Source organism: Dreissena polymorpha, chromosome 9, assembly GCF_020536995.1.
Source record: "Dreissena polymorpha isolate Duluth1 chromosome 9, UMN_Dpol_1.0, whole genome shotgun sequence".
Taxonomy (NCBI): domain Eukaryota; kingdom Metazoa; phylum Mollusca; class Bivalvia; order Myida; family Dreissenidae; genus Dreissena; species Dreissena polymorpha.
The window spans coordinates 71,893,375-71,920,267 of record NC_068363.1 but is presented as its reverse complement, the minus strand read 5'-3'; the positions used below and the strand labels follow the sequence as shown (position 1 = coordinate 71,920,267).

The following is a 26,893-nucleotide window of genomic DNA, read 5'->3' as shown; positions in this document are numbered from 1 at the left end:
GGATGGGAGAGTAGGAAGGGAACTCTTTTTCATGAAATTTTGTACTTGAAGCTGCACGGATGAACTACTGGGGACCGTTTCAATAAACATTGAAATACACATTTACGATACGGTACATTTTACGAAGATGCATAATTGCTAAAGTCCATATCATATGTTTATAAATTTTCAGTACTTAATTAATTACATTGCCATCTCTATTGACGAGAATAGCGAGCTAGTTCGTCTACTTATTAAGATTACAAAATTCTCTCGAAGTTAACAATGTAGTACGATCGTTTGTGAAACGGCCCCAGGTGTGTAAAATTCAATACGTAAACACTCTGTACTTGTAGTGGCGACTCACTTTAAATTGCATAGAATGTTAGATATATCATTAGACAAATTCGTATATGTTAGAATAGAAATATAACTATACTCATCTAAATATGAGTCGTGTTCTGAGAAAATTGGGCATAATGCATGTGCGTAAAGTGTCGTCCCAGATTAGCCTGTGCAGTCCGCACAGGCTCATCAGGAACGACACTTTCCGCTTTTATGACATTTTTCGTTTAAATGAAGTCTCTTCTTAGCAAAAATCAAATTTTGGCGGAAAGTGTCATCCCTGATTAGCCTGTGCGGACTGCACAGGCTAATCTGGGACGACACTTTACGAACATGCATTTTGTCCAGTTTTCTCAGAACGCGACCCATACAGACATCGCAAATAACCTCCTTAACAATATCTCGCAATGTCAAACCAGTGCTCACTGACTCGATCTCGTTTTTTTAATGTCGATTAGGATGATGAATCACTTTTGTTATACCTAATTGACCGAAGATCTGTTTAACCCATTTAAGCCTAGTGGACTCTCCCATCCTTCTAAATTGGATTAATTTATTTCCAAAATTAGGGATGTCTAGTATATTTATTTCTATATTTAGAATATTTCTTACAGAAATTCCTTTAAGCAAACAGCGCAGACCCAGATGAGACGCCGCATCTGTTTGCCAAGGCCTTTTTTCTTGACGCTAGGCAAAAATGGGTTAAACTCACAACGATTTCTGGTAAAACTATGAAAACGTTAATCATCGATAAAACTAGCTCAGACAAATTTAAGTTGTCACGCTCCTTTTACTTTATATACATCTTGACGTATTCAATTACTTTCCCGACTAAATGTGTTGCTGTAAAATCCAGTTATGATCAATGAAGTATGATTACTTCTATGATGACAAAGTACGAACACATTTGTCTAAGTTTCGGGTATTAAATGAGGTCTTATCGACCTAGGACTATTGGTCAATATTTCTGTTAATTTGGATGCTTATAGTTGATTGTCTTTTATACAAGAAGTGGAAAAGAACATAATTTCTCCCCTGATATTATGTCTGAATTTTCTTTTTTTTCTCTTCTATGTTCATTAAACCATTTATGCCTAGCGTCCAGAAAAAGGCCTTGGCAAACAGCGAAGACCCAGATGAGACGCCGCATGATATAAATATAGAAATAAATATACTAGACATCCATAATTTTGGAAATAAATTGATCCAATTTTGCAGGATGGGATCTAGTCCACTAGGCATAAATACTTATAAATCGCATGTTGTTGAAAAGAATACATGTTAACTTAAAAAATTGCTTTTCACCAGAACTGGGACGCAAATCAAGTGTTAACTGTCGACAAAAGTAGCTCAAGTTTTGAATACTGTCTCTCGCGGAATTGCAACTTGCGTGATAGCGATCTTGGTCGCCATGTTTTTTTTGCGCTTGTTGTTGTTGTTGTTTTTACGTAAATGGGGCCAGGATATATAAAAAGCATACCAAAGACACGAAGTGCAGGTGAGATCATTTGTATTTGTTCACATTGCTTTTATCCATTTAATTTTATTCAAATGAAAATACATTTTATTGTCCAATATAGTACAATATGTTTTATAGTATATGTTATAGTTCGACTATCACATATTGATTCTAAATATATTAATCGTAAAGCATACATTATCATATGGTCATATCCATAAACAATAAAACACTTAAAAACATATTTACAATATGCAAACGAAAGTGATGGATTTTCAACTGAAATATAATTTAGTATCAAATGGTAAACTTAACAAAAATAGTCCATTAAAAAATAACACTCAGACACGTCACGCGCAGATATCACTAGATAGTAAGCGTAATAGAAATACATTATTATTTCGCACGGAAAAAAACAACAACAACAAACAATACATATATTGATACATGTGAAATCTCTCAGATATAAGAAAGAAACAGATCATTCACAAAATTTACATTTGATTGACCCTGTAATTTGACTAGAAATGTTAACGCTTTGTGCGTTTTGGCAAAATCATCAGGTGGTATGAAACAAGCGGGGATACTGATACGTCATATCACAAGTTGCTCCGTTTAGAGTTTGAAGAGTTGTTCCCCTTTCTAAACATGCTTAAATCGAATGTTTGAGGTTTTACTATGACATTTAGTCACATGCTTAACTTATTTATGCCTAGTGGACTCTCCCATCCTTCTAAATTGGATCAATTTATTTCCAAATTAGGGATGTCAGGTATATTTATTTCTGTATTTAGAATATTTCTTACAGAAATTCTTTTAAGCAAACAGCGCAGACCCTGATGAGACGCCGCATTATGCATCCAGGTCTACGCTGTTTACCAAGGTCTTTTTTGTAGACGCTAGGCATAAATGGTTTAAGCAGAGAACATTCAGTTGACAATTTATAAGAATTGATTTTATAATACTAGAATCGTGCATGACAAGCATACATCTATATTTCTTAAATACACCCTGCAAAAGGACAAATGTCATGAACTATGTTTCAACAATTATCTAACCTTCAACGCATAAATGTGATAAATAGACATACGGGAAAGGGATATATACATATTAGTGACGCAAAAAATTATAGCTTTAATCTGTGATTAGGCGTATTTACGTAATTTAACTCAAGATTACACAGACATTTTAATGTCACATATACATATGCATAATATACAACGTACCGTTGCGTAAATAGTCATTATAGTGAGCATATATGACTCACACATGTTTTTACTATTTCGTGGAAAGCAAAAACAAAAGACATCCGTGATATCAAACGATAGTGACGCTTACCCGGGCATTGTGATAAGTTCATGTGTGTGATCGTTTAAAAATCTGAAAACACATCATTTTCAATACACACACCAGCGTCAAGCAGCAATAATTATGTTAAATGACCTAAGCAATCTCCTGCTTAAACTTCGACACAGTTGTCAAGTTAAAGGGCTCGTGCAGTGGCGAGGAACTGCAACTTCCGGTGGTGTTGATCATGTTACCAGTAAAGCCATGCGGGCTTCCTAGGGGTCCGAGGTTCAAATTAGGGTCCGCTGGGGACACGGTATTCTGCGGAGAATTTTCCAACTGGATATCCGGAATATAGGGCCCCGTACAGAAGCTACCAGCGCCGATTGGCGACGACTGGTTCGCAATGTTCATGACGCCGAGATTGAGCGCGCCACTGAAGGTCAAAGTGTCCTCCTCTTCTGACCCCTGGAGGTCACGGTAGCTGATGACCATGGATGGAGACATGAGCGCGCTAGAGGCGTTGCTCTCGGTGACCTGGTTGCCGAGATGTATTTGGTTGTTGTTAACGGACGTGGATACAGCGTCTGCCGATGCACCTGTGGACGTTGAGGAAAGTTAATTGTTTGGTTGCGCATACGAAGTAAGTATATTGTCAACGTATGTTTTAGAAATGCGGATATTTCTGGAATTACATGCATTCCGTTCTTTAGCAAAACATATATACAATAAAAAAAGTATCAGATTGTTACCGTGTCGTTTTTATTTAATTTAAGAGGTTTTTTTTTTAAAATGATTACAGAACTATCTATTTACCTCTGGCGATAGGGAACATCTCGAACAATTAAGGAATGATTGCATCGAAGAAATAAATTGCGTATTCTCAAAAATCAAATATTTTTACGACTGATGACATAATTCTAAAATAACATCATGAAAAAAAAACATTCCAACCGTCGTAATAACCGAACCAAGGTTAACCCTTTCCCCCATAAGCAGCAAAGTTAAAATGGCTTTTGCAACCAGCATAAAAACAGACCAGCCTGCGAGTAACTCGCAGACTGCTCAGGTTTTATGCTGTTTGCTGCTTATCAATAACTAAGGGTTGGAAATGAAGCCTTTAAAACTTGAATTTAGTCAGAAAGATCTTTAATTAAATTGTATTTTCCATGAGATTACAAATGCGTCAAAATATGTATCGAAGTGGTAAAGGGTTAAAATCGATGTTTCTTTAAATCATATCTCAACCAGATTTCAACAAAGAAAAACCTAATAATCGAAAACACACAAACACAATTCATTCCTTACCTCCGAGCAGCATTTCCTGTAAAAGATTGTCGACGTTTGCGATCCCGAACATCTTTGCGAACTGTATCTGCTCAATCATCTGCCACGTGATGCTCTGGAGCGCCGGAAGTAGTAACAAGATCTCACCAAAACGGCCCCTGGAATCGTATTGGCGGTCATTGATGTAGTCTTCTAAATTAACCTGTACTTGGTACCGGAAGTGCTTGACTCGCGCGGAATCACTGAGTCCTTTTGCATCTAAATCAAGAACAAAATACAGCGCATGTTTCAAATTTTGAAAATGGTTTAAAATAAAAACATATTTGAGCTTACGGATTGATTGACTGGCCGACCAAACGATTGACAGACAGTCCGTACGTCCTTTCGACCGACCGACCGACCAATCAAACGACTGAATGTAGGACAAATATTAAGTTAACGGATACTTAAACTGTTTTTATTCGATTATTTGAGAGCGATTTCATTACGACAAGGTATATAAACAATACAATAGAATGCAAGGCCCTGCGAATATAATACAATTAATAAAGAAAAAAATGTTTTGCTTAATATCAACGTATTACCTGGATCAAAGAACACGATGGTCTTCAGACAGGAGAATTCCGACTCGTCTATCTGAACGTCTCTTAGGGGCTTCACGATCTGATCCAGGATGCGCGCAGCGATTCTAGAGATCTCAACATCAGCCACGTTTCTCGGAATGATGACGTCATTTCCCAGCAACAGCGTGTCATTGCTATGCATTGAGCGCCTTGCGACTCCGAGTAATAGGTGTTCGCCAGCATGTGCTCTCAATAATGCCACCTGCAAAAAATAGTTCCAGTTATTTTAATGACAGATGACACAATAGAAAAAGTGGTGCAATTGTTTTCGTGTTTTTTTAATAAGAGACCGCAGGAAATTTATTATTGTATGTAGTCACGTAAGTAAGCTTCATACAACAGTGAAACATTAACACATGTATGCCTAGCGTCTAGAAAAAAAGGCCTTTGCAAACAGCGTAGACCCAGATGAGACGCCGCATGATGCGGCGTCTCATCAGGGTCTGCGGTGTTTTCTGAAAGGAATTTCTGTAAGAAATATTCTAAATATAGAAATAAATATACTAGACATCCCTAATTTTGGAAATAAATTGATCCAATTTAGAAGAATGGGAGAGTCCACTAGGCATTAATGGGTTAATCAAACCGTTTTAACGGGCGCAATTTCACCGCGCGGGACACTATCCTCTAGTTGTCGAAATGATTCACAAAATCGACCACAAAAACACACCATAATTGACATATACGGTGACACAAATTTTTATAACATGAGAGTGTTTCATGGATGTATGAAGGCAGTGTTACTGAATGCGATATAAGCCTATGTAAGTACATGTAGAAAAACTGCATACAAGCCTGTGGACTATCTGAATGTAAAAATCGAAGTCCCCCAAGCAATAATTCATGTAAATAAAGTGTCCATAGTCTGAGTACATTTCTACTTGTTTACCACCAAAAGCGGACAAAAGAACAATCGAGTATTTACATCCACTTGGAGATACTCTCACACATCAGCTGATTAAGTACATTAGGATACACATGATACCACTAATTGGTCGTTAAATGTAGAGCTTCTTTTCACATAGACAATATTGAATGAAGCATTCAATTCGCATTTTTAACGTGTGTGAACTTCTTTTTACATGGGAAATATAGAATGTAGCGTTAAATTCGCTTGTCTAACGTTTGACATAATATTGACCCATTTATGCCTAACGTCTAGAAAACATGCCTTGGCAAACAGCGTAGACCCAGATGAGACGCCGCATGATGCGGCGTCTCATCTGGGTCTGCGCTGTTTGCTTAAAGGAATTTATGTAAGAAATATTCTAAATACAGAAAAATATATACTAGACATCCCTAATTTTGGAAATAAATTGATCCAATTTAGAAGCATGGAAGAGTCCGCTAGGCATAAATGGATTAAATTCGCTTGTCTAACGTTTGACATAATATTAAAATACGCTGATGACGGCGATTATTTCGTTGTCACCTGGTCATCGATGGGCAGCTCGCAGAAGCAGGGAATGTACTTGGCCCACTCAACCAGGATGAGTAGCTGTTGTTTCATGGACTCACATATGTCGTTGTTGGTAGCCACGCGCTTCCGTAGAAGGTCTTCGTTATTGCACGTTATCACTGGAATTGTCTGGAAGCAGGCGAGAAGGCAATTTAAGCGTGCATAAGCGCATTTGAAAGCAGACGAGAATGGGAAAGCAAAGACATTTGTGGCTGAAAGCAGAAACTGTCGTGCTGCTAGGTAATTCAATTTCAAAATGCGGTATTATTTCACACGATTCGTTGCAAATTTATCCCTATTACATTTTTTAACGAGACAAAACATATGAATATGGCACATAAATAAGTCATCTTAAATATTTCTTAATCGTTATTTCAAGCGTGTAGCATCTTTAAAAATACTACAATCTAGCAATCAAGACAGAACACCGACCATGATAACAATTTAATGTAAGAACGAACGATATAAATAATGATAATGCCGAATTCATAAAGCAGACTTAAAAGTAATTAAATAAAATGGCATACGTTTTTTTCCATAAATATTTACATAACCTGTTGATGTTATTCCAATCAACACGTTTTTAATCATTAATAAAATACGATTTATATTACACATTTGTACTAATACGATACATTTTTTAAATAAAAATTATCTCCGCTGTAATATACATTCCATGTCATCCCCTAACCTGCCTTGATAAATGTTCAGCGGTTAGAAGCGTACTGCGCCGTTGTGGCTAATGTCATCGTATTGGTAATCCACATTAATACAGTTCACAAACCAAATTTAAATGACATTTAACCCTACCCAATATACATGCGATGTGATCTGCGTACCTGTCTGGATAAAAGCTCCGCATTCAAAAGCGTACTGACGGACAGTGCGCCGTTGTGGCTTATGTCGTCATAGCTCGTGCGCCGAACGCTGATACGGTCCCGCTCGTTCTGCACCGCTGAAGCCATCAGAAAGACGCGTACATTTAAGGTTCATAACAAGGGCCCGTATTACAACATTTAAAAAACTGCGAACTATTTAAATCAACAGAGTTGATAAACCGGATGTACCTTCTTTCTTCATTCCAGCCCGGAAGCACTTCTTGAGGCGGCAATAGCGGCATTGGTTCCGCTTGTCCTTATCTACCGTACATTGACGTTGGAACCGGCAAGAATACGCGTGGTTTTTCCTGACGCTGCGCCTGCACGAAATAACACGAGTTCGAGCTTAAACGCTAGTTTTAATACACGAGTATCAAAAGCTTTTGAGAGAATATGACAATATCAAAACTACTTTCGTCTCCTACTACACAACAACCACGTGTTATTATCAATAAAGTATTAAAATAAAATTAATCGTATTTCCGACATTTAACACAAATTTATTTAATGTTTGTATAACGTTAAGAGTTTAATTGTGAAAACCTCATTCACCAATGACATGAATGGTAGCGAAACATATTTAATGCAACTTATAAAAAATATTTTTTGTAGAGTGTTGGATTAAATCGATGAAATCCACACATGTAAATTACATTTAAATTATTTGATAAATCAGAAGCACTTATCAGAAGCAGCAATCAAAATCGCAACTCAATTTAAAATCAAGTCGTCTAGCAAAATAATTATTTTATAATATTAACCTTCGATTCTCCCAGTCAGCCCCATAATCTCTTACCTAAAGAACCCCTTGCATCCGTCGCAGCTCGCAGCACCGTAGTGTTTCCCGGTGGCTCTGTCCCGACAGATGGCGCAGTACTGACTGACCGTCTGCGATGGGGAACCGGGCGTTGAATACGTCTGCTGCACTGTGGATCCGCTGATCGTCTGCAACCCGATGCTTTCTGCTTCTGGGAACGAAAGTTAATGAAATTATCGTTCGCCGCTATAGAGATAGTGTTTAAATTTCAACATAGTTGTCAAATATAGATTACTTACTTAACAATATACCCCCTACTTCGGGAAACACGCAGGAAAGCTTTAATTTGAGTTTTATGTTATTATCTTATCCCTCTGTTACTTACAGATTTAAAGGGGCCTTTTCACACAATTTGTCATGTTTTGAAATTTGTCATAAATGCTTTATATTGATAAATGTAAACATTGGATCTAAAAAGCTCCTGTAAAAAAATAAGTAAAAAATTAGCTCGAACCACTGACCCCTGGAGTCCTGGAGTAAAAACCAATAAGACCGCTCGGCCATTATGCCATTATATATGACAGACGTATTTGATACTTTATATAAGCAATCTTTGTAGTTTCGCAAAATAAAACGACAACAACAGAACTCTCCAAATTATTCAATCGTTTCGCGTTGCAACGCTTTATAATTTTTAGGTTTTTAAATCGTCAAAAGATGCATATAATGGCTATATTAGAGCTTGGTAAATGTTCAGTTTTACCGTTTCCTCACAAATATCATAACTTTAACGAAAACTTGCAAATCTGAAACAACTTTTTTCAATTTTGTCAATTTACCAAAACGTGAAAAGGCCCCTTTAAACGTCGTGCGCTCATTTTAATGTAATTTCATATGCAGAAGAGCATAAGAAATGTTTCATTGATGAATCATAGCGGATCCTTACTTGAATATATCAAACGATACTAAATTTATAGCTGAGAATTAATATCAATTCGATTCTAAAATTATATTATAAAACTAAATAATAATAATCAGATGAAGAAAAATACTTTAAAAAAGAGGGAGAAGAGGAAAGAGAAAAATAAAAGTAGTAAAACATGATAATAATAAGAAAAATACACCTCCTCCTACTACTACTACTTCTACTACTTTTACTACTGCTACTGCTGCTGCTTCCGCTACTACTACTACTACTACTACTACTACTACTACTACTACTACTACTACTACTACTACTACTTATGCTGCTGCTGCTACTTCTACTACTACTTCTACAACTTATATTACTACTACTACTACTACTACTACTACTACTACTACTACTACTACTACTACTACTACTAGTAGTATTAGTAGTAGTAGTAACATCATCATCATCCTCATCATTATCATCATCATCATCATCATCATCATTATTAGTATAATCATTATTATAATTATTACTTTATTATAACTTTTATAACTTTCATATTGTTTTCACATTATTTAAGTATTATTACCATATTATGATTATTATTATTATTTATTATTATTATTATATTATTATTATTATTATTATTATATATATTTATTATTATTTATAGTAGTAGTAGTAGTACTATTAACCATTTTATTATTATTATTATTATTATATCTCTTTATTATTATATTATTATTATTATTATTATTATTATTATTATTATTATTATTATTAGCATTATTAGTATTACTATAATAATAATAATAATAATAATAATAATAATAATAATAATAATAATAATAATAAAAATAATTGGTATTATTATTATGATCATTATTATTATTATTTCATTTTAACACTAATTTTATTTAAAACAATCTAGCTTTTATTGATTAAATATGTACAACGGACACTGAAAATCTACTATTTTTAATACAATTAAAGTTAGATCATACTCAATTTGCGTTTATTTAGCCAAAGAAGTCACTTAAGGCAATTCTTAAACATATAGATATTTATGTATTTAAAAAAAAAGGTACGTACCATCGTAGTAATAGTACTGTTGGTCCCTCGGGGAAGATTCTAAAATAGAACACAATAATTTCGTTTCATTTTCGAAATCGCTTATTGACTTGTATAACATGTTTTTTGTAACAATTGCAACTTTTTTCATATGAAGTCCAATCTTTTCAGGCAGCTATGCAACTGACAGAAGAAGACTCGAGATTTGCAGTTTGAAGAATATATAGCGTCCCGGAAATTAACGGATGAGCGATTATGCCGGTCGCCGACTTGTACACAATTATCATCCGCAGCATCGGCGCTTCTGTTTGAACATGCAACAAGATAATTCATGTAAAAATGATCAACTTCCAATCTTAATAAGCCGTTTGTTTACTACTTATAACAATTGATAACTAAACCCGCAACTCCATAGCCTCTGATACGAACACCCTGTGTACTATCTGAACGAGGCTTGTTGTGTCAACCGCTCATAGTTTTCGCCACTTAACAATCTCTCTTCGCGCTATGGAATTCATTCAAGCGACGACCATGTCCATGCAAATTCTAATATTCTCCGCTAGGCGGCCCGGCTCTCCGGGGTGAAAGTAAACAGGACGAGTGGCCACTGAAGCGATCAGAACTTAAAACTGCACAAGGATGGACTTGTTTTGACGAAGGGCCTGTCACATGAGTGGAAGTCCGTACGAGGTTCCTTCCGCACTCAAGTAATCCGCCTGTCCAAGACCATGACCCACACTTATCGCGCACTTGAATAGCCCAGCAAATTAACCTCTTTATGTCTAGTGGACTCTCCCATCCTTCTAACTTGGATCAATTTATTCCCAAAATTAGGGATGTCTAGTATATTTATTTCTATACTAAGAATATTTCTTACATAAATTCCTTTAAGCAAACAGCGCAGACCCTGATCAGACGCCGCATCATGCGGCGTCTCATATGGGTCAACGCTGTTTGCCAAGGCATTTTTTCTAGACGCTAGGCAAAAATGGGTTAATAAAAGACGAAGAAAATAAACGAAACGAACAAGAAACGTTTATAAATTATGGAGCACTTCGAACACAAAAGGAAAAAGTATCAAATCTAACTAACTCAATAAAACAAATATAATTTTGCGATAGTACATATTAATGTATTGAAATAACGGTCAAATTTTTTGAAAATAAATAAATAAAATGAAATAATATATGTTTGATTTGCTCATCGATATAATTATGATACCAGAAAGTTCAGCTATGCACGAAACAACAACAACCGAGTTGTAACGACATTGCGTATAAAATTTGCTTGCTGTTTAATTCTATAAGTTTTAAATCTTTTTTTGGAAACATTAAGTTCACTTATTATATATTTGACAGCTATTTGAGTTTCTTGAACACTTTTAACTGGTATGCACGTGGCAAAACGGCGGAAAAAACGGCATCAAGTGTTAATTTTAGCGAAACGTGGTATATATTGTACCTTGCTTGTATTATTTTATTTTTCTTTTGTCTATTTTTATTGTTATCTAAATACATAATTTTCCTACATTTTATTTCAATCACAATAACAGTATTAAAACACCCACTCAAACACGTGTTGTTTTAAAAAAACAAATACACCAGCTGTGGAAAAAAATCAGAACATTTGAAATGTATTTCCTTTTTATTTCATATGGTCTTAAAGCTTTCAAACAATAGAAATTGATTCAAGAATAAACCATAGGCAATTGCCTTGTTATTATCTTACGAGTAAAGGCTTTTTCAAAATTCCATTACTTATAATCAACGAAGGATTGGATATTAAAGATAAAAAACACGATAAGAGGTCTTAAGAAATCTATGCACAAACGACATGAAGGGAATCTTGATATAAGACAATGCAAAACTCTTGATAATCTTATCGAACATTTTTAATCACACGTTCAAAACGCTGACTGTTGCAAATCAAGGCGCACTACAAATGAATGACTCATACGACATTGGAGTGATCGAACCTCTCAAGATGCGATATAGTTCGGAGACGAATGAAAAAACAAATACACATCATTTAAACAATAACGTGTAAATCACAGATGCCGACTTTGTGCAGACCTTAGATTAAATGCATCTCTAGGTTATATGTGACAGTCAATAATATTAATGAAATATTAGTACACCGATCATTTAGATTATTTAACTATTTATAACAAAACCCTGGCAGCCAAAAGACTCATATTCTATTTATAAATCACACAATCCTCGATGCGTTAGATTTAAAGTAACGGGTGGGCATTCTTAGATGTTTTATTAACTGCATTGAGTTACTTTTTTGCAAAACGCATTTACTTAAAATGTCACTACGTAGTTGTTGAATGAAATATATGTGTGTTGCACCCAATATATGCGTGCCAATTGCAAATTCGTTTATTAGCTTAGTAGATTTGTTTCACGATATAAATTAATTCTACAAAGCATAACCCCTTACCCAACGTCACAAAGCTTAGATCCATCTTTTGAAGGAGCGTTCACTGTTATAAATATTACAACTGACCAACATAGATTTGATATTAAAATTTTGCTCTGAGACAAGAACCTGGGCATTTGAATACAATTATCATTCGGCAAGTTGATGTAAATTTATCAGACAATTTTACACTTTTTATCTTCGGATTTATCTATAGTCACATATTGGTATCTAGTGTAGTAATGTAACAACTGATTTATAATGATATCAAATTGCGTCGCTATAAGATTATACCATCATAAAATAAAATTTTCTAAGGCTCGCTTTATGCATCAAAATGTTTTATATAAACTTGATTAATTATTCATTCAAATTCAAATAGCACGTTTGTGTATTCAATATCATTTACAAACTAATGTTGCTTTTTTCCAGGTGAGATAGATAAAAATACTTTCAAACTATATTAAGATATGTTTTTATCTAGAAAGTTGTGAAGACTGAATAATGTTTGATGTGGAATTTATCCAGAGCATGTTTCGTTGCAAAAGCTCTGAAATTTGATGGACAAATAAAATGTTTAAACTAAATGTAAAAAACATTTGCTACGCAAAAGGAGTAACATTAAAACAGTTTAATGTGTGACGAAGTACATTTAAAGCGCAGTATTCAATAATATAACGTAACTTACAATAGCAATATAATTATTTAAATACCGGCCATCCTCTTAATAACCAGTTCGAAGTGCCAATTATCTTTTCTTTGAAACATTAACAGAAATACATACATTTAGCTATTCAAAAATGTAGTATCAGTTTTATATAATCGATATGTTTTTACTTTTTGCAATAAATGCAATTCAATTGTAATATTCTTAACGATAGTGTGGCCTGCAAAATGCAATCGATTCAACTGCACATCATTTTATGGTAAGTGCCTTATTAATTGTCATTTGTCACGTAATTGAACATGTACATATATTTGCAAATAGGGAGTGGGTTGTAACCTTAAGGCGCGATTCAATCTATCGCTAACAATGAAGAATTCATTTTATGTTTGCGATTACATTTTCTCATTTTCTCGGTCAATCTGAAAGTGTTTCGTTACACATTGTGACATTTATCTAACACTTCAGATGCAGATGATAACTAGCGCACGCACATGCTGGATAAGATAAATAAATGTGATACAAAGAAATCTACCATTGAGATAACAAAGTCCGCTTAAATTATGTTTATAAATATTTTCAGAAATTAAGGCTGTTAAAAGCACGCTATTAATTAAGAAAATATTAATTTTACAAACACTAGCCTAATATTAAAATCCATAGAAAGACAATAACGATTCAAATTGTATCGTGATATTCCATATAAACGTTCATCGTGTAAATTAACATTCATAAGTTATATAATAAACATTTTGATAAAACAAAAACAATTTTTCCGCCACTCATCAGTTTTATTAATACAAACCCACTGAAACACAGTTTTTGCTAACGTTTCGTGTACATAAGGAAAATAAGGGTACTTAAAATCGCGCCATAGACATATACGATTGTCGTACCGAAGAGTTCTCTTTTGGGCGTTCTTTTTGAAATTGTGATTCTTTATAAATAATTAGTTACAATATTTCGACAAACAAAAATCATGTACAGTGTGTTAGGGAACGATATATTGAGCGTTAAGGTAACATGATCAGAATTTGGTGTTTTTTTACATTATAATTGTGGCTTTTCTGCAATGTTCCTTAAAATAAGATACTATTCTCATTTCATAGATGTAGGAAATATGTTTTGTATTCGTGGTAAAAGCGGAAAAATGTTCTCAGTAAAGGTAGAAATTAATGTTTAACGAGTTCTTGTGCGATGAATTCACAAATCATTCACGCTCAGTTTTAAGTACATCGTCTAGTTGCCATATCTTATGTCATCTTCAAATTCCTGAAGTGAGGTACTGGAGCAGTGCCTTGATACAAAACTGCCCTAAAGCCGTCACTGCGTCTAACAAAACGTTTTAAAAATATTTCGATTACTATTATTCATTTATAACATTTACAATCTTTCGATTTGATCTGACGGTTTTTAATTCATTTTTGTAATACAACCTCTTAAATGTGTCTGAATGGCAAGGGGGCATAAAAGTATCATACTGCGCATGCGCAATTTTGAGACCGTATTATAACCTTGATAGATTATAATCATTATGTTCTGTGCATACATTGCATTGCCAATAAACGCTGTTTACGTTCAAATTTAATGCGGAAAAAATAAAATTTAGCACGTAAGCGCAAGTTTGATTTTTAAATAAATTAATAGCACGACGATCAGCAAGAGCATTACTTCTGTCCCCTACGAATTTTATTACATATCGTTACCAAACTATTAGAAATATAAAAAAGTATTTTTTTAAATCAACATCATACGCATAACAACAAACAACTGATATGTATTATTATGTTTAAATAAGCCTTATTCTTAGAAGACTAAGCTTAATGCGTGTGCGTAAAGTGTCATCCCAGATTAGCCTGTGCAGTCCTCACAGGCTAATCAGGGACGACACTTTCCGCCTAAACTTGATTTTCGGTAAGGAGGGACTTCTTTGAATCGAAAAATACCATAAAAGCGGAAAGTGTCGTCCCTGATTAGCCTGGCTAATCTTTGACGACACTATACGCACATGCATTAAGTCCATTTTTATCAAAACGCGCCTCAACTGAAAAAGTCCGTTTACCAGAATAAGCTTGTCACATTTCGCGATCAATGATCTTACAACCACGTCTCTTTTATCAACTACAAAATGAAGTATCTACAATGTTAAGATTGAACTCAGAATTTCCGTATGCATATTTCGAGTATCTCGAACAAGGGATGTAAAAGTATAAATAACACATTCTAAAAATAGCTCTGAAACTATGTTATATGTATATATTAAGTAAACTAAAATATGTATAGGAGTATATTAATCTTATCTCAATTTCCGATAGTGGTATTTGGGGGTATGTGAGAATACAGAGCGCTACCAGTCACTCGCGCGATAGGGTACACCCAACTGATTATTGTAGTGTAGATTAGCCACATTGGAGCGTTTTACTTACTTGTCAAGTGGCCAAAAACAATGCCGATCATAACTGGAGCAAAAATTCAATTATCACTTAATATGCTTAGAAGATAAGTGGGGATTACTTGACAGATAAAAGCAACAGGGACTGTGAAAATCAGCTCTCTAAATAGCATAGCAATATTCGGTACTTGAGTCATAAAATAAGCGGTTGACGATGCCGATCTGTAAGTGCAGATCGCTGCAGATTCATCATTCAAATATCGTTTTCTCGTGACGATTAGTCACACATAAAAAATCACTATTTGACTTTCCGCAATTCAAATTTCGGGACAAGATTCGTAGGGGTGAAACATTCCCGAAAATGTACAGGCAACTATGTTTCAGTCTTAAATTGTACCATCTTAGCATTTTCATAAAGTTTACAATAATTTAATTAAAATAGGGTAACGAGTACATTACTTTAACAACTAATGATAAACAATATGATGATTGGTGCTCACAAACAATCAACGCAAGTTATTATTTTTTCATCCTTAAATTTGTAAAATAATCATATTTTCATAAATAAATAGTTAAACTCAGTCTTTTATATGGTTGTCATGTTAGATATATAGAAAAACATATATCACAAATATTAATGAAGGAAACATATATACACATTTTCGGTCTTCAAGCTAAATATTTTAAACTTACTAAAGTTTCTTTGTGATTAATTTTATTAATCTACACCTGAAAATCAAATTATCTTAGCTGTGTATAATCAAACCCAAACTATCGCTCAAGTAAAACTGTGTTTGAGTTCTATATTAGTGTATACAGGCAATAAGTGTCTGATAATTAAAGAACCTTTTTTGTTTCTGTTAAATTCCAAGTAAATCGTATTTAAAGGTAACATTTGGTATAACATTCGTAAACAGCGATGATAAAAAAATAAATGTGAAATAAATCTGGAATAATATTTGTAACAATAATTTAACGTCTTAAAGTGTTAAGAATAAAACTGCTTGTAAACGATATCTACCTGAAAGCGTTTATCCGAGCATTTAGGCATTTACGGTAAAAACGTGTATTATTATATTATTACAACGGCCGTCTTAATACAAAAACTGAAAAAATTGTGACGGCAGATTCAAACTTTTGATAAATTTGAGACACAATGATGGACATTGCTCAGGACTTTATAACAATGGTACGATGGTTTGGTGCGCTTCAAAGTGCAAGGGTACAATGCATTGATATGTCGCTCTTCGCTCTTTCCCACCCGAACAACGTGCGTTATTCAGCCTTACTGCGAGACGAGTTTAAACTGTCGGCAATGAACTTGATTCATTGTGGTATCGCTTTTATTGCGTTTATTTCCGGCTGATTTTGTTTTAAATATCGCCATGTGAATGGAAACGTTGTAATGTATATTTACCGCATTTAGTGCAAAAAGGCGAGTGTGCTGGCTACTTTAAACTAGTTTTGAATACGCAAACCTTACACGGCACAATTCTGTAACAAGTGATACAAACATGCATATTGTAAAGTGTATTTCCTTCTTTATAAATGGACTGCTTAAACATGATTGAGTCTGGGAAATGCATGCGCATAAAGTGTAGTCCAAGAGTAGAATGTGCAGCATGCGGATTACATGTCACACGAACATAGGAAAGACAAATAATATGTCACACGAATCAAGGACAACCGGGTAATATGTAACACGAATATAGGACAGCCGGATAATATGTCACACGAATATAGGACAGCCGGATAATATGTCACACGAATATATATAGGAAAGGCGGATCATACGTCACACGAAATAGGCCAGCCGGATAATATGTCGCACGAATATAGAAAAGGCCGATAATAGGTCACACGACTATAGGAAATGCGAATAATATGTCACACGAATATAAGCCAGCTGGATAATATGTCGCACGAATATAGGAAAGGCGGATAATATGGCATGCGAATATAGGACAGACGGATAATATGTTACACGAATATGGGGAAGCCGGATAATATGTCACATGAACATACATACGTTGTCAAGACGCAAACTTTCATACAAATTCATATCTATGACGAATGATGGATGGAATTACATTAATATTGATCGACATGCGTATAACATGTATATCTTAAAGAGCACTGATTTAAACATATATACAATGAACTTCTAGAGCCGTACTATATATGGGGCAAATCTAGAACTAGACCCTATATAAAACGTACTTGATCCAAAACCTGTAAGAATGCAAGTCATTAGACCCTGTTAATGACATTTCTATCTTCAAACACTGAATAAATAGTGTATAAAATACGTTTATTATCTAACCATGGATTGGACAAGTCTATCATCTAACACTGTGTATGACAAGTCCAACATCAAGTCCTGCACCAGGCAAGTCTGCCAGCATACCTTGTATATGACATGTTAATTATCAGAACTCGTAAAAGACAAGTCCATAATCAAACCCCTTTATAAAGAAAAAAAATATATCACCTTGCCCTGATAACGATGAGTAAATTATTAAGACCATGTCTACGAAACAAATAGTATCATACCATTTAGCAAACACGTTTGTAATCAGAACCTGTATACAACAACACTATCATTATTTTGTCCATGCAATGGACAATGCCATGATCAGGCAGCGCATAACAAAAGTCTATCTACTGAGCCTGTGAAAAAGAAATCTACCTCATATCCTTTACAAGACAAGACTATAGTCAGATCCTGTGTATATTACGTATATCTCCAGGCCATGTATAAGACAAGTCTACCATCTTGCCCTTTATAACTGTATAACCTCTATGCAAACATTTTAACAAAATTCTATGCAATTTCCAATGTTATTTGAATTTCGAATTAATGATAACAATCGATTCTTTTAACTATTACGTTTTTGTCAGCTTATTTATACAATAAAAACTCCTACCGTAACATGTATCGGTTTATGCACGATCATGTCATGATAAATAAGAAACCAACGAATGCAGTTTCCATTGCATTTATATTCATAAACATATATTAATGTATAAGACACACGTAAATTATCACGGACAAACTGTTTTTTTAACAACCAAATAACCAATTAAATTGTCAAAAACGTTATATCGCATAAATCCTACCTGGTAAAGCCCGCATGACGGACGTGACATCTAGTGACACTTTCAAAAACGTTTTGCCGTTGCAGATTCTGCTATTTAGACACGACTGTTCTTAACTATTTGAATGATTGCTCCTTAAAATTAGTTCTTATTATTCGTAATCTGTTAGGTAACTACCACAATTTGGTCAGTCTTATATACGACACCGTTCAGCTCTAGGCAAAACACTTGTCAGCTTCCGCTTCACTTGAAGATCAGTAAGTACTAAAAGCGTGATTCACGGTGACGTGAAGTCAAATGATGTTCGGTATTTATATCAGATAGTTGTTTTCTTCTTTTAAAACGCCTTCGTGCACGAGAACCGGTTGCACTTTTGCTGACGGCATATGATGCAGAAACAGCATAAATTACAGACGCTTGACACCAATTTAAATTGAGAAATACGAATCTAGCGGTCATGTTGATACTGTCTATTTCACCGACAAAATTTTACAATAGCAGCTGACTTATTCTGTTCGCCTAAAATTTGAAGAACATATGTCATTTAATGTCAACGGTATATCTTTATACTCTTGTTGGCAAAACATTTATTTTGCACTAAGTTTAAAATGCAGAATTTTCGTAATCATGATTTCGGAATAAATAGTGATGCAACAATGGCAGGCTGTCATATGTAAAAATCTTTTTTTGAGTGAGTCAAGGAAATTGAATATCAACATTGAAACAAAAAATGAAAGTATCAACTACAACTACATGTTTTTCGGCAAAACGATACTTAACATTTTCTTAATATCAGTGGAAACCGGACAAGGTGAAGCACGGAAATTAAATTTCAACATTGAAACAAAAAATGAAAGTATCAACCACAAATACTGGATTTTCGGCAAAACGCTACTTAATATTTTCTTATAACCAGGAGAAATTGGACAAGTGTTATTTTGCTAGTATTGTTAACATTCTGTGTCCTAGTTTCCCGCGGACGAAACGGTCAATTCATGCATGATGTTTCTACGAAAAAGTTCGGAAAGTGTTGTTAATAGAACAATTCAATTTCGGGGGTCGTCTCATAAGCCTTTAATTTATATATGAAAAAAAAGATTAAAAATGTTAGTTGTGGATACAATTTTTTAGATTATTTACATAAACAACACAATAACATTTTTTCTATGCAAACTGCCTTATGCGTGTGCATGAAATTTTTCAAATGAACGTTAATTTGTTTAAATGTTGAATAAATGATATATTTCAAAATTCAAATGAAGAATACAATTTGTTTAAATGAAGAATACACTATTTCATTGATTGATAACAGATATTTTCGTGACAAATATGCGGCAAGTGAAATTTTTATATCAACGAAGGAACTGTTTATAAACAGACAGACGTAGAGGACAGTATTACGAATTAAAAAGTTCCATAATAATCAAATACTTTCTTCTCGCAGGGAATACAATTAATAAGAATTAAACCACAAGAGTACAACTACGATATCAAGTGAACCCTGTCTCAAACCTATGAACGTCGAGATCAGACCAACTTTTCGGGTGTCAGCGGTGTTCGGTAAATGGTCTAACTTATTTTGAGACCATGTGTGTATATTACTGTAATATATGCTGAGAATCTGTATTTATAATATACGCATGTTTATAATATTATAATAATGATCATTTCCAACAATGTTCAGTGCGATTTAGCGAGTAAAATTACGCATGTAACCGAATAAAAGTATTATATGTGCCTCATATTATTATAATTAAAGTATAATCATATAAACAGAGACGTCAAACACCTAGTTCGGAAACAGCCTACTTTAATTGAATGAATTAAAATATTCGTACTGCACACTGTCGCTGTTCCATAAGGATGTTATTGTTGTATTCCATTGCTATTTCTTGGTGATATTCTGATATATATATCTTAAAATATATCTATTAAACAGATTTAGCCAATAATATTAGAACTATACTTGGTAAAGAGTGCTTTCTCATATATGAAATGTTATAATAAAAACAAAAACACTAGAAACCTTTAAAACGAGGTTAGCTTATAAACATGTTATTGACAGCCACACGAGTTCATTACGGGAGGTTACTTCTCTACCTACGTGGCAATGTCCCATCAGTGAAAGGCGCTCTTATATCCAAACTGTGTACGACTTAATTGATGAAAGATGTAATTGACTTAATTAGAGAGCTCTTCAGTTGCAAGTGGAACTTAACAACAGTGTTGTGCGTAATCATGTCTAAATTATTTTGTCAGCTACACTTAAGGACAATTACGAAAAAAGCAAATCTCTTAAAAACAGCTGACTTCATACACATGATTCGCTGTCATCTGACTGTAAATAGGTCGAAATAGGTCAACGGATTAAAAGAAACACTTACAGAGTCTTAAAGGTATAAACATGGGTGTACATGATTTGCATCAACATATTTTCCGAAAGGTAATCTTATCAAACTCTAGCTATAAACTCGTTGTACCTCCATGAATTATACCGATGACTCTTATATTGAAAGTTGCTTTAAAGCATTTTGAGTATTGACACGTCGATACTTAAAAGGACCTTTTTACAGATTTTGGCATGTATTAAAATTTGTAAGTAAACATGGGATCTAAAAAGCTCCAGTAAAACACCATAATAAAATTAAAGAAAGAAAAAAGCAACCCTCAACTGGGCTCGAAAAACTGACCACTGGAGTTTAAGTCTAACGCTTAGACCACTCGGCCATCCGTGCTCATAAAATGAGTGATGTATATTTTATAATGTATATAAGCAATCATCGAAGTGACACAAAATACAACGAAAACAACAGAACTCTCCATATTATTAAATCGTTTCGTGTTGCAATGCTTTATAATTTTCAGGTTTTTATATCGTCTATAGATGCATATAATGGGTATTTTATAGCATGATAAATGTTCAGTATTACTGTTTCCTCACAAAAACCATAACTACAACGAAACTTTGCGAATCTGAAACAGTTTTGCTTTACTTTTTCAATTCACCAAAACGTGATACGGTCCCTTTAATAATCAAGGATTTGTTGCTTGTTAAGCACAATTATAAAAAGTTGAAGGGGATTTTCTCACTTAACACCATCGCCCCCATAGGACAATGACTAATTAGCCCATAGGATAATGACTAATTAGCTTAATCGAGACCGTAAAATGTACACGATACGCCCCGTTCCAATGACGACCCTAGGTCCTTTGCGTGCAAGGCGTTAAACTGGCAATAAGCATGGTTGTTTGGAAGTTAAAACCCTACATAAGTCGAATGCCTAGCTGGATATTGGTATTCGAATTTAAGTGAATGTCGAGCCTAGGACGAAGACCCAGCTTGGTATTTTACCCGAGCTCGATATTCGAAATATTTTTTATTCACAGTACTCATCTGGTAATTCTACAATAATTCGAACAGTGAATACCCGACTTGGTATTCGTCACGTAATCGATAGTTGAATACCCAGTACCCGCCTGTGTGTTGAGCCTTCGCTCGATATTTTGTTCGAATACCCAATGACCGTTTTGAAATCCGTGTGCGGCTAGATTTTTGCTATGTAGTTCGAACACCCAATACCCAGCAAGGTATTCGATCCGCGCTCAATATCCGCTCAAGTTCGAATATCCAATTCTAGCTGGGTATTCGACCTTGGCTCTAAATTCAAATGCGAATAACAACGTTCCAGTTGGCTATTCGAACTTGGCTCATATTTCGCAAAAGTTCGCAAACCCAAAGATGCAGCTGGGTAAGTTACCTCGTTTTCATTTTTGCAAAACATCGAAGTCAAAATCTCCCGTTGTGCTTTAAGATTGTCTCGGTATCGAAATGGTTCGAAAACCCTATACCTGTGCCTATTTAATCTCAATATTCGATAAAGCTCGAATACCCTTTACCCATTCGGGTATTTGTTCTTTTCCGATATTGGTTATAATGTGGATACCCAAATACAAAGCTGGGTATTTGTGCTTAAGTTTGAATACCCAATTAACAGGCTAGCATTTGACTGGGACTCGGAATTATATTATGAATACTAATTATGTATATGAAAAATAAAACAAAAAAGATTTAAAACGTCAACGCCAGCCTTTTTAATTATTCAATTCCTGTAAGGCCTATTAGATTAAACGTTTAACAGTCATGACGTTCGCTTAAAACACATTTTGAAATCATATTTGTGTTTGAGTTTTAATCTAAGAGCACACATATTTATCAAATCATGTAAGAATCGAAATAATTATGGCACAATAGTGAGTTATCGGCCAGCAAAAACGCACATGGCCTGATTTCTTGCTATTCAAAATGTTGGGTGAATGGCTAATAGGTCTTATTCCTAACCGTCTGAAATTTGACAAGTTGTTTATTGACCTATTTGAGAGGATTATTTGAAACTTCTAACTTAAGTTTATTGGTGCATTATCCTCTCAGTGAAATAATTCTTGAATAAATAAAAAGTGAATAAATACACGCCTTTGATTGCATCGATATAGCTTTTCATTCTGCAAACAATTGTTTTCATTTAAACGCAGCGCATAAAACTATTATTTAGCTCTTTTAACAGAATCATTAACTTTTGAACCGATAGCTTATAAATTAAATATTATTGTGAACGTATCCTGTGACTCTTTATTATTAATGTAAAATAAAAAATAAAAATTTAAATTCAATTTCATAAAGGCGAGTAATATATTTGTATAAAAAAATCACACTTTTTTACAATTCCAAGAATGGTTGTGCCTCTAGATTATGGCAATTTTCGATAAAGGTAGTTTTTGCGCAGTTTTGTTTGTGGTTTAAATTTGACCTCTCGTATCTGTTAAGCTTTGATTCACACACAACATTGACAGCCTATTTATCAATTCGCTTATCATCTAACCATACAGTACGCTGGCATTTTCTCCTTCGCTCATGTGAAAGACGTTGTTAAAAACGAAAGTAGTGGAATGTCGCTTAAATATTCATCGAAGGACGTTTTAAACCTATGTTTTACATTTCGATGTGGATGTTCAAGACTTGATATTATTTATAGCAAGTGCAAAAATATGCACGAGGCCATTTAAATCTATTCATAAACGTGCGCATAAGCACATAGTGGTCGTTTTGGATCATCCTAGAATACGACCTCTGTCGGCACAATCAGCTGATACCATTGCCTTAAGTACTATTAACAGCCCAGATTCACTGTCATTAAACAATATCAGGATTGTTTAAGTATGCTCACTATCGAACACGGTAATTATTGTTTTGAATGTTTTAATGCCACAATAATTGCATCTGTAAAATACATTTTTGCATCCATTACTTTCTCAATGATTAACAGACGAAATCAACCATTCCTTTTCAGAATAACAATCTAACCTGTGTCCGAAATGGACGAGTTGTCTCCCATAACGGTTTTTGGTCAACGACAGGGTATTCCCTTGATACGGAATCCTAGGGTCCAAACTCCGTGAGCTATAATTTCCACACGTCAAAACATGGCGTCTAAGTAGTGGGCGGGTTTTTCTGATAACAATGACCACGTGGTTCCTACATGTGACATTTAAACATCGGTCAGCATTGATAACGCTGTTTATACAGACTCTTATCGTGTTTCTGTCGTTATTGAGTACATATATAAATACGTATTTTACAATTTTCTTAATTGCATTTATCTAAAAGGTGAACCATTTACATACACGGTCAACTTTTACGCATAATTTGTTTATGTGTAGCGTGTGTTGTTTATGGATAATTCTTTGACTCTTCTAACGAGTTATTGTGTCGTCTTCCTTTTTTAGTTGCACGTGCAAAATGCATGCTTAAAAATTACATCTTCAGCTTTAAATTGTTGATTTATGTTTACATATACATTGTGGGTTTTGTTTAATATACGTTCATGTTCGTGCCGGAATATAGACTAACTATTAAATAAAATGGACGAGATTAAATAAATAGAACTATAAAAAACTGACTATATAATGAGTTTATGAATAAGCAATAATGAACTTGTATCAACCCAAACTTTAAATTAAAAGTTCTTATCCTTGATATAGCACAATTGTATACTAAATGTGGCGGTTTATACAGATCTGTAGAGCCAGATCATTAATGTTGTGTTTTCCAATGAAATAAAGACATGCTTTTGTGGCTAGCCGTGTCTGTAAGCAAATCGTGCAATGGTAACAAATTATGTAATTAGCTTAATTTCTTCGTTTTGTGTGGAAGTCGTTTAATTCATTAAGAAATAAGCAGCATTTTATCTTAGAATACAGTTGGCATAGAACATATGAGCCGTGCTCTGTGAAAATGGGTTTTAATGCACGGGCGTAAAGTGTCGTCCCAGATTAGCCTGTGCAGTCTGCAGGACGACACTTTCCGCTTTGAAGATAATTTTCGTATCAAGAAAGTCTCTTTTTAGCAAATTTCAAGTTAAGACGGATAGTGTCGCCACATGCTATTCTGGTATGGCATTATATGCAAATGCATAAAACACCCTTTTCGCAGAGCGCGGCTCATATTTACATAATTGTGCAAATACATATCATAGAGACCAAGTGTAATTCAAGTCTTTTATATTAAATGATGTCAGTGACAATGAAATAAAAAGGCAACCAAAAGCTAAATGAGAATGTATGAAAAAGTATACAATTTGTTGCTAACTGCTAACTAATTAATTTTATCTGATCATTTGATTACAAACTAGTTTACGAAAAAATAAATCATGCTTATCTTTTATCGGGAACTGTTGATGTAATGGCAACAATTTAAGGGCAGTTGAAAACTCCAGTATATGAAATGGTATTACTGAATAATATTAACTAAAGTAAATTATTCAGATCAAGTTTTTGGTAATTTCGCAAATGCGAAATACCCGATAGAATGTCAATGATAATTTGTCTAATTAATGAGGAAAAAATGAAAATTTATGCCGAAATGTCTTGATACTTTGTTTAATAATTTATCTATTTACTTGCCAACGTTCCCATTTTTTTTCCTAAAGTTATGTTCCTTTTTAAGAGATCATTAACCGATAACTAATTGAGGCTAAATAGAGTTATATATTCACGTCTGGAGTCGTATCACATTGAAATTGATTGGTTGAGAAAACAATGTCTATTTTTTCACTAACATCATAATTAAATCACTAACATCAACAATATTTTACAACATAATATAACAATATCTATCAAAATTGTTAAGGGAAATCAAGGGATCTAACAAATTTACACACGGGAATGCGATGGATATACACTGCATAACTGGAGTTGTCTTTCTTTTATCATGCCCTCATAATAGCTTAATATTGCCATGTAGATGACTGTGGTAGCAGACGACGGTAGAAATACACTCTCTCGGAGCCGCGGACGCCTTCTTGATCACCACCAAGCTCAATTCAGAAAACAACAAACCTGCAATCATAAAACACATTCCCTGCACACAAGTAATCTGAAACTTACATTTAAGATAAACAAATAGCATATCGTCGCTGTCGTTCTCAAACATCGTAGCTCCAAAATTTTCATTTTTTCCCGTCTTTTCCGAATATATGAAGTTTTGCGCGTGTTTTGTGCTATATCTCGTAGCTCTACGCCAATCAGAGCCATTGAAAAAGCAACGTGACGAAATGTTGTAGCATAATTGTTGGCTTTTTTTCGGCGAAAAGTCGTAGCGACGTCATTTCACCTATAGGTACGTCATTTCGTTTGGACAAATTTGATAAAAACGCTTTTATATTTGCAGCTACGAGGTTTCATATCAGGACGAATTGTCGTACTTCATAAAAAGTACAAAACTTTGGTGACAAAATATCGTAGCTACCATGTCTGACTGTCAGTATGACTTATCAGTATGACTTACGCGTCTACGGATTATACAGTATTTTGCAGCTTCATTTGTTTGGTATTTTTCAGAATTTCAATTTCTAAAACATCGTTATTAAAAATGTGACGTTTTTTTCTCTCTCCTGAAAAGTTGGCATTTTGTAGCTACGAGGTTTGAGAACGACAGCGACGATATGGATCCTGTACATGTGATACTATTGACAAAAATGAAAGAATGACAAGGCCGAAAACAGGGGCTTAAAAATCAACTTTTTACCATGAACGAAAGTGGCTTGGGATGAATGAAACGATATTTGTACACGCAAAACATAGCACAACACATCAAACCACGAATAAATACCATGTATCCTTGTGGTTTTCGAGCAATAATTCACAGCGTGACCCTACTAGCGATTCCAGCTTAAAAGTAACCCAAAATACAATATGCCTACC

General features: G+C 34.4%; 1 protein-coding gene across 4 annotated transcripts; it reads right to left on the bottom strand.

The window, feature by feature from the left end:
* Positions 1-1,817: 1,817 nt before the first annotated feature.
* Positions 1,818-24,150, bottom strand: LOC127846410 (hepatocyte nuclear factor 4-gamma-like). 4 transcript variants are annotated; one of them, XM_052377633.1, is made up of 9 exons: positions 23,997-24,150; positions 10,080-10,118; positions 8,114-8,285; positions 7,507-7,637; positions 7,279-7,394; positions 6,413-6,568; positions 4,942-5,182; positions 4,379-4,615; positions 1,818-3,669 (listed from the first exon to the last, which is right to left on the bottom strand). In XM_052377633.1, the coding sequence occupies exons 1-9, from the start codon at positions 24,025-24,027 to the stop codon at positions 3,227-3,229; spliced, it is 1,566 nt and encodes a 521-aa protein (XP_052233593.1). In that variant the 5' UTR covers positions 24,028-24,150; the 3' UTR covers positions 1,818-3,226. The 4 variants fall into 4 exon arrangements, with proteins under 4 accessions (XP_052233593.1, XP_052233595.1, XP_052233594.1 ...); XM_052377635.1 differs by lacking the exon at positions 23,997-24,150 and adding an exon at positions 18,659-18,824; XM_052377634.1 differs by lacking the exon at positions 23,997-24,150 and adding an exon at positions 12,504-12,653.
* Positions 24,151-26,893: the final 2,743 nt, after the last annotated feature.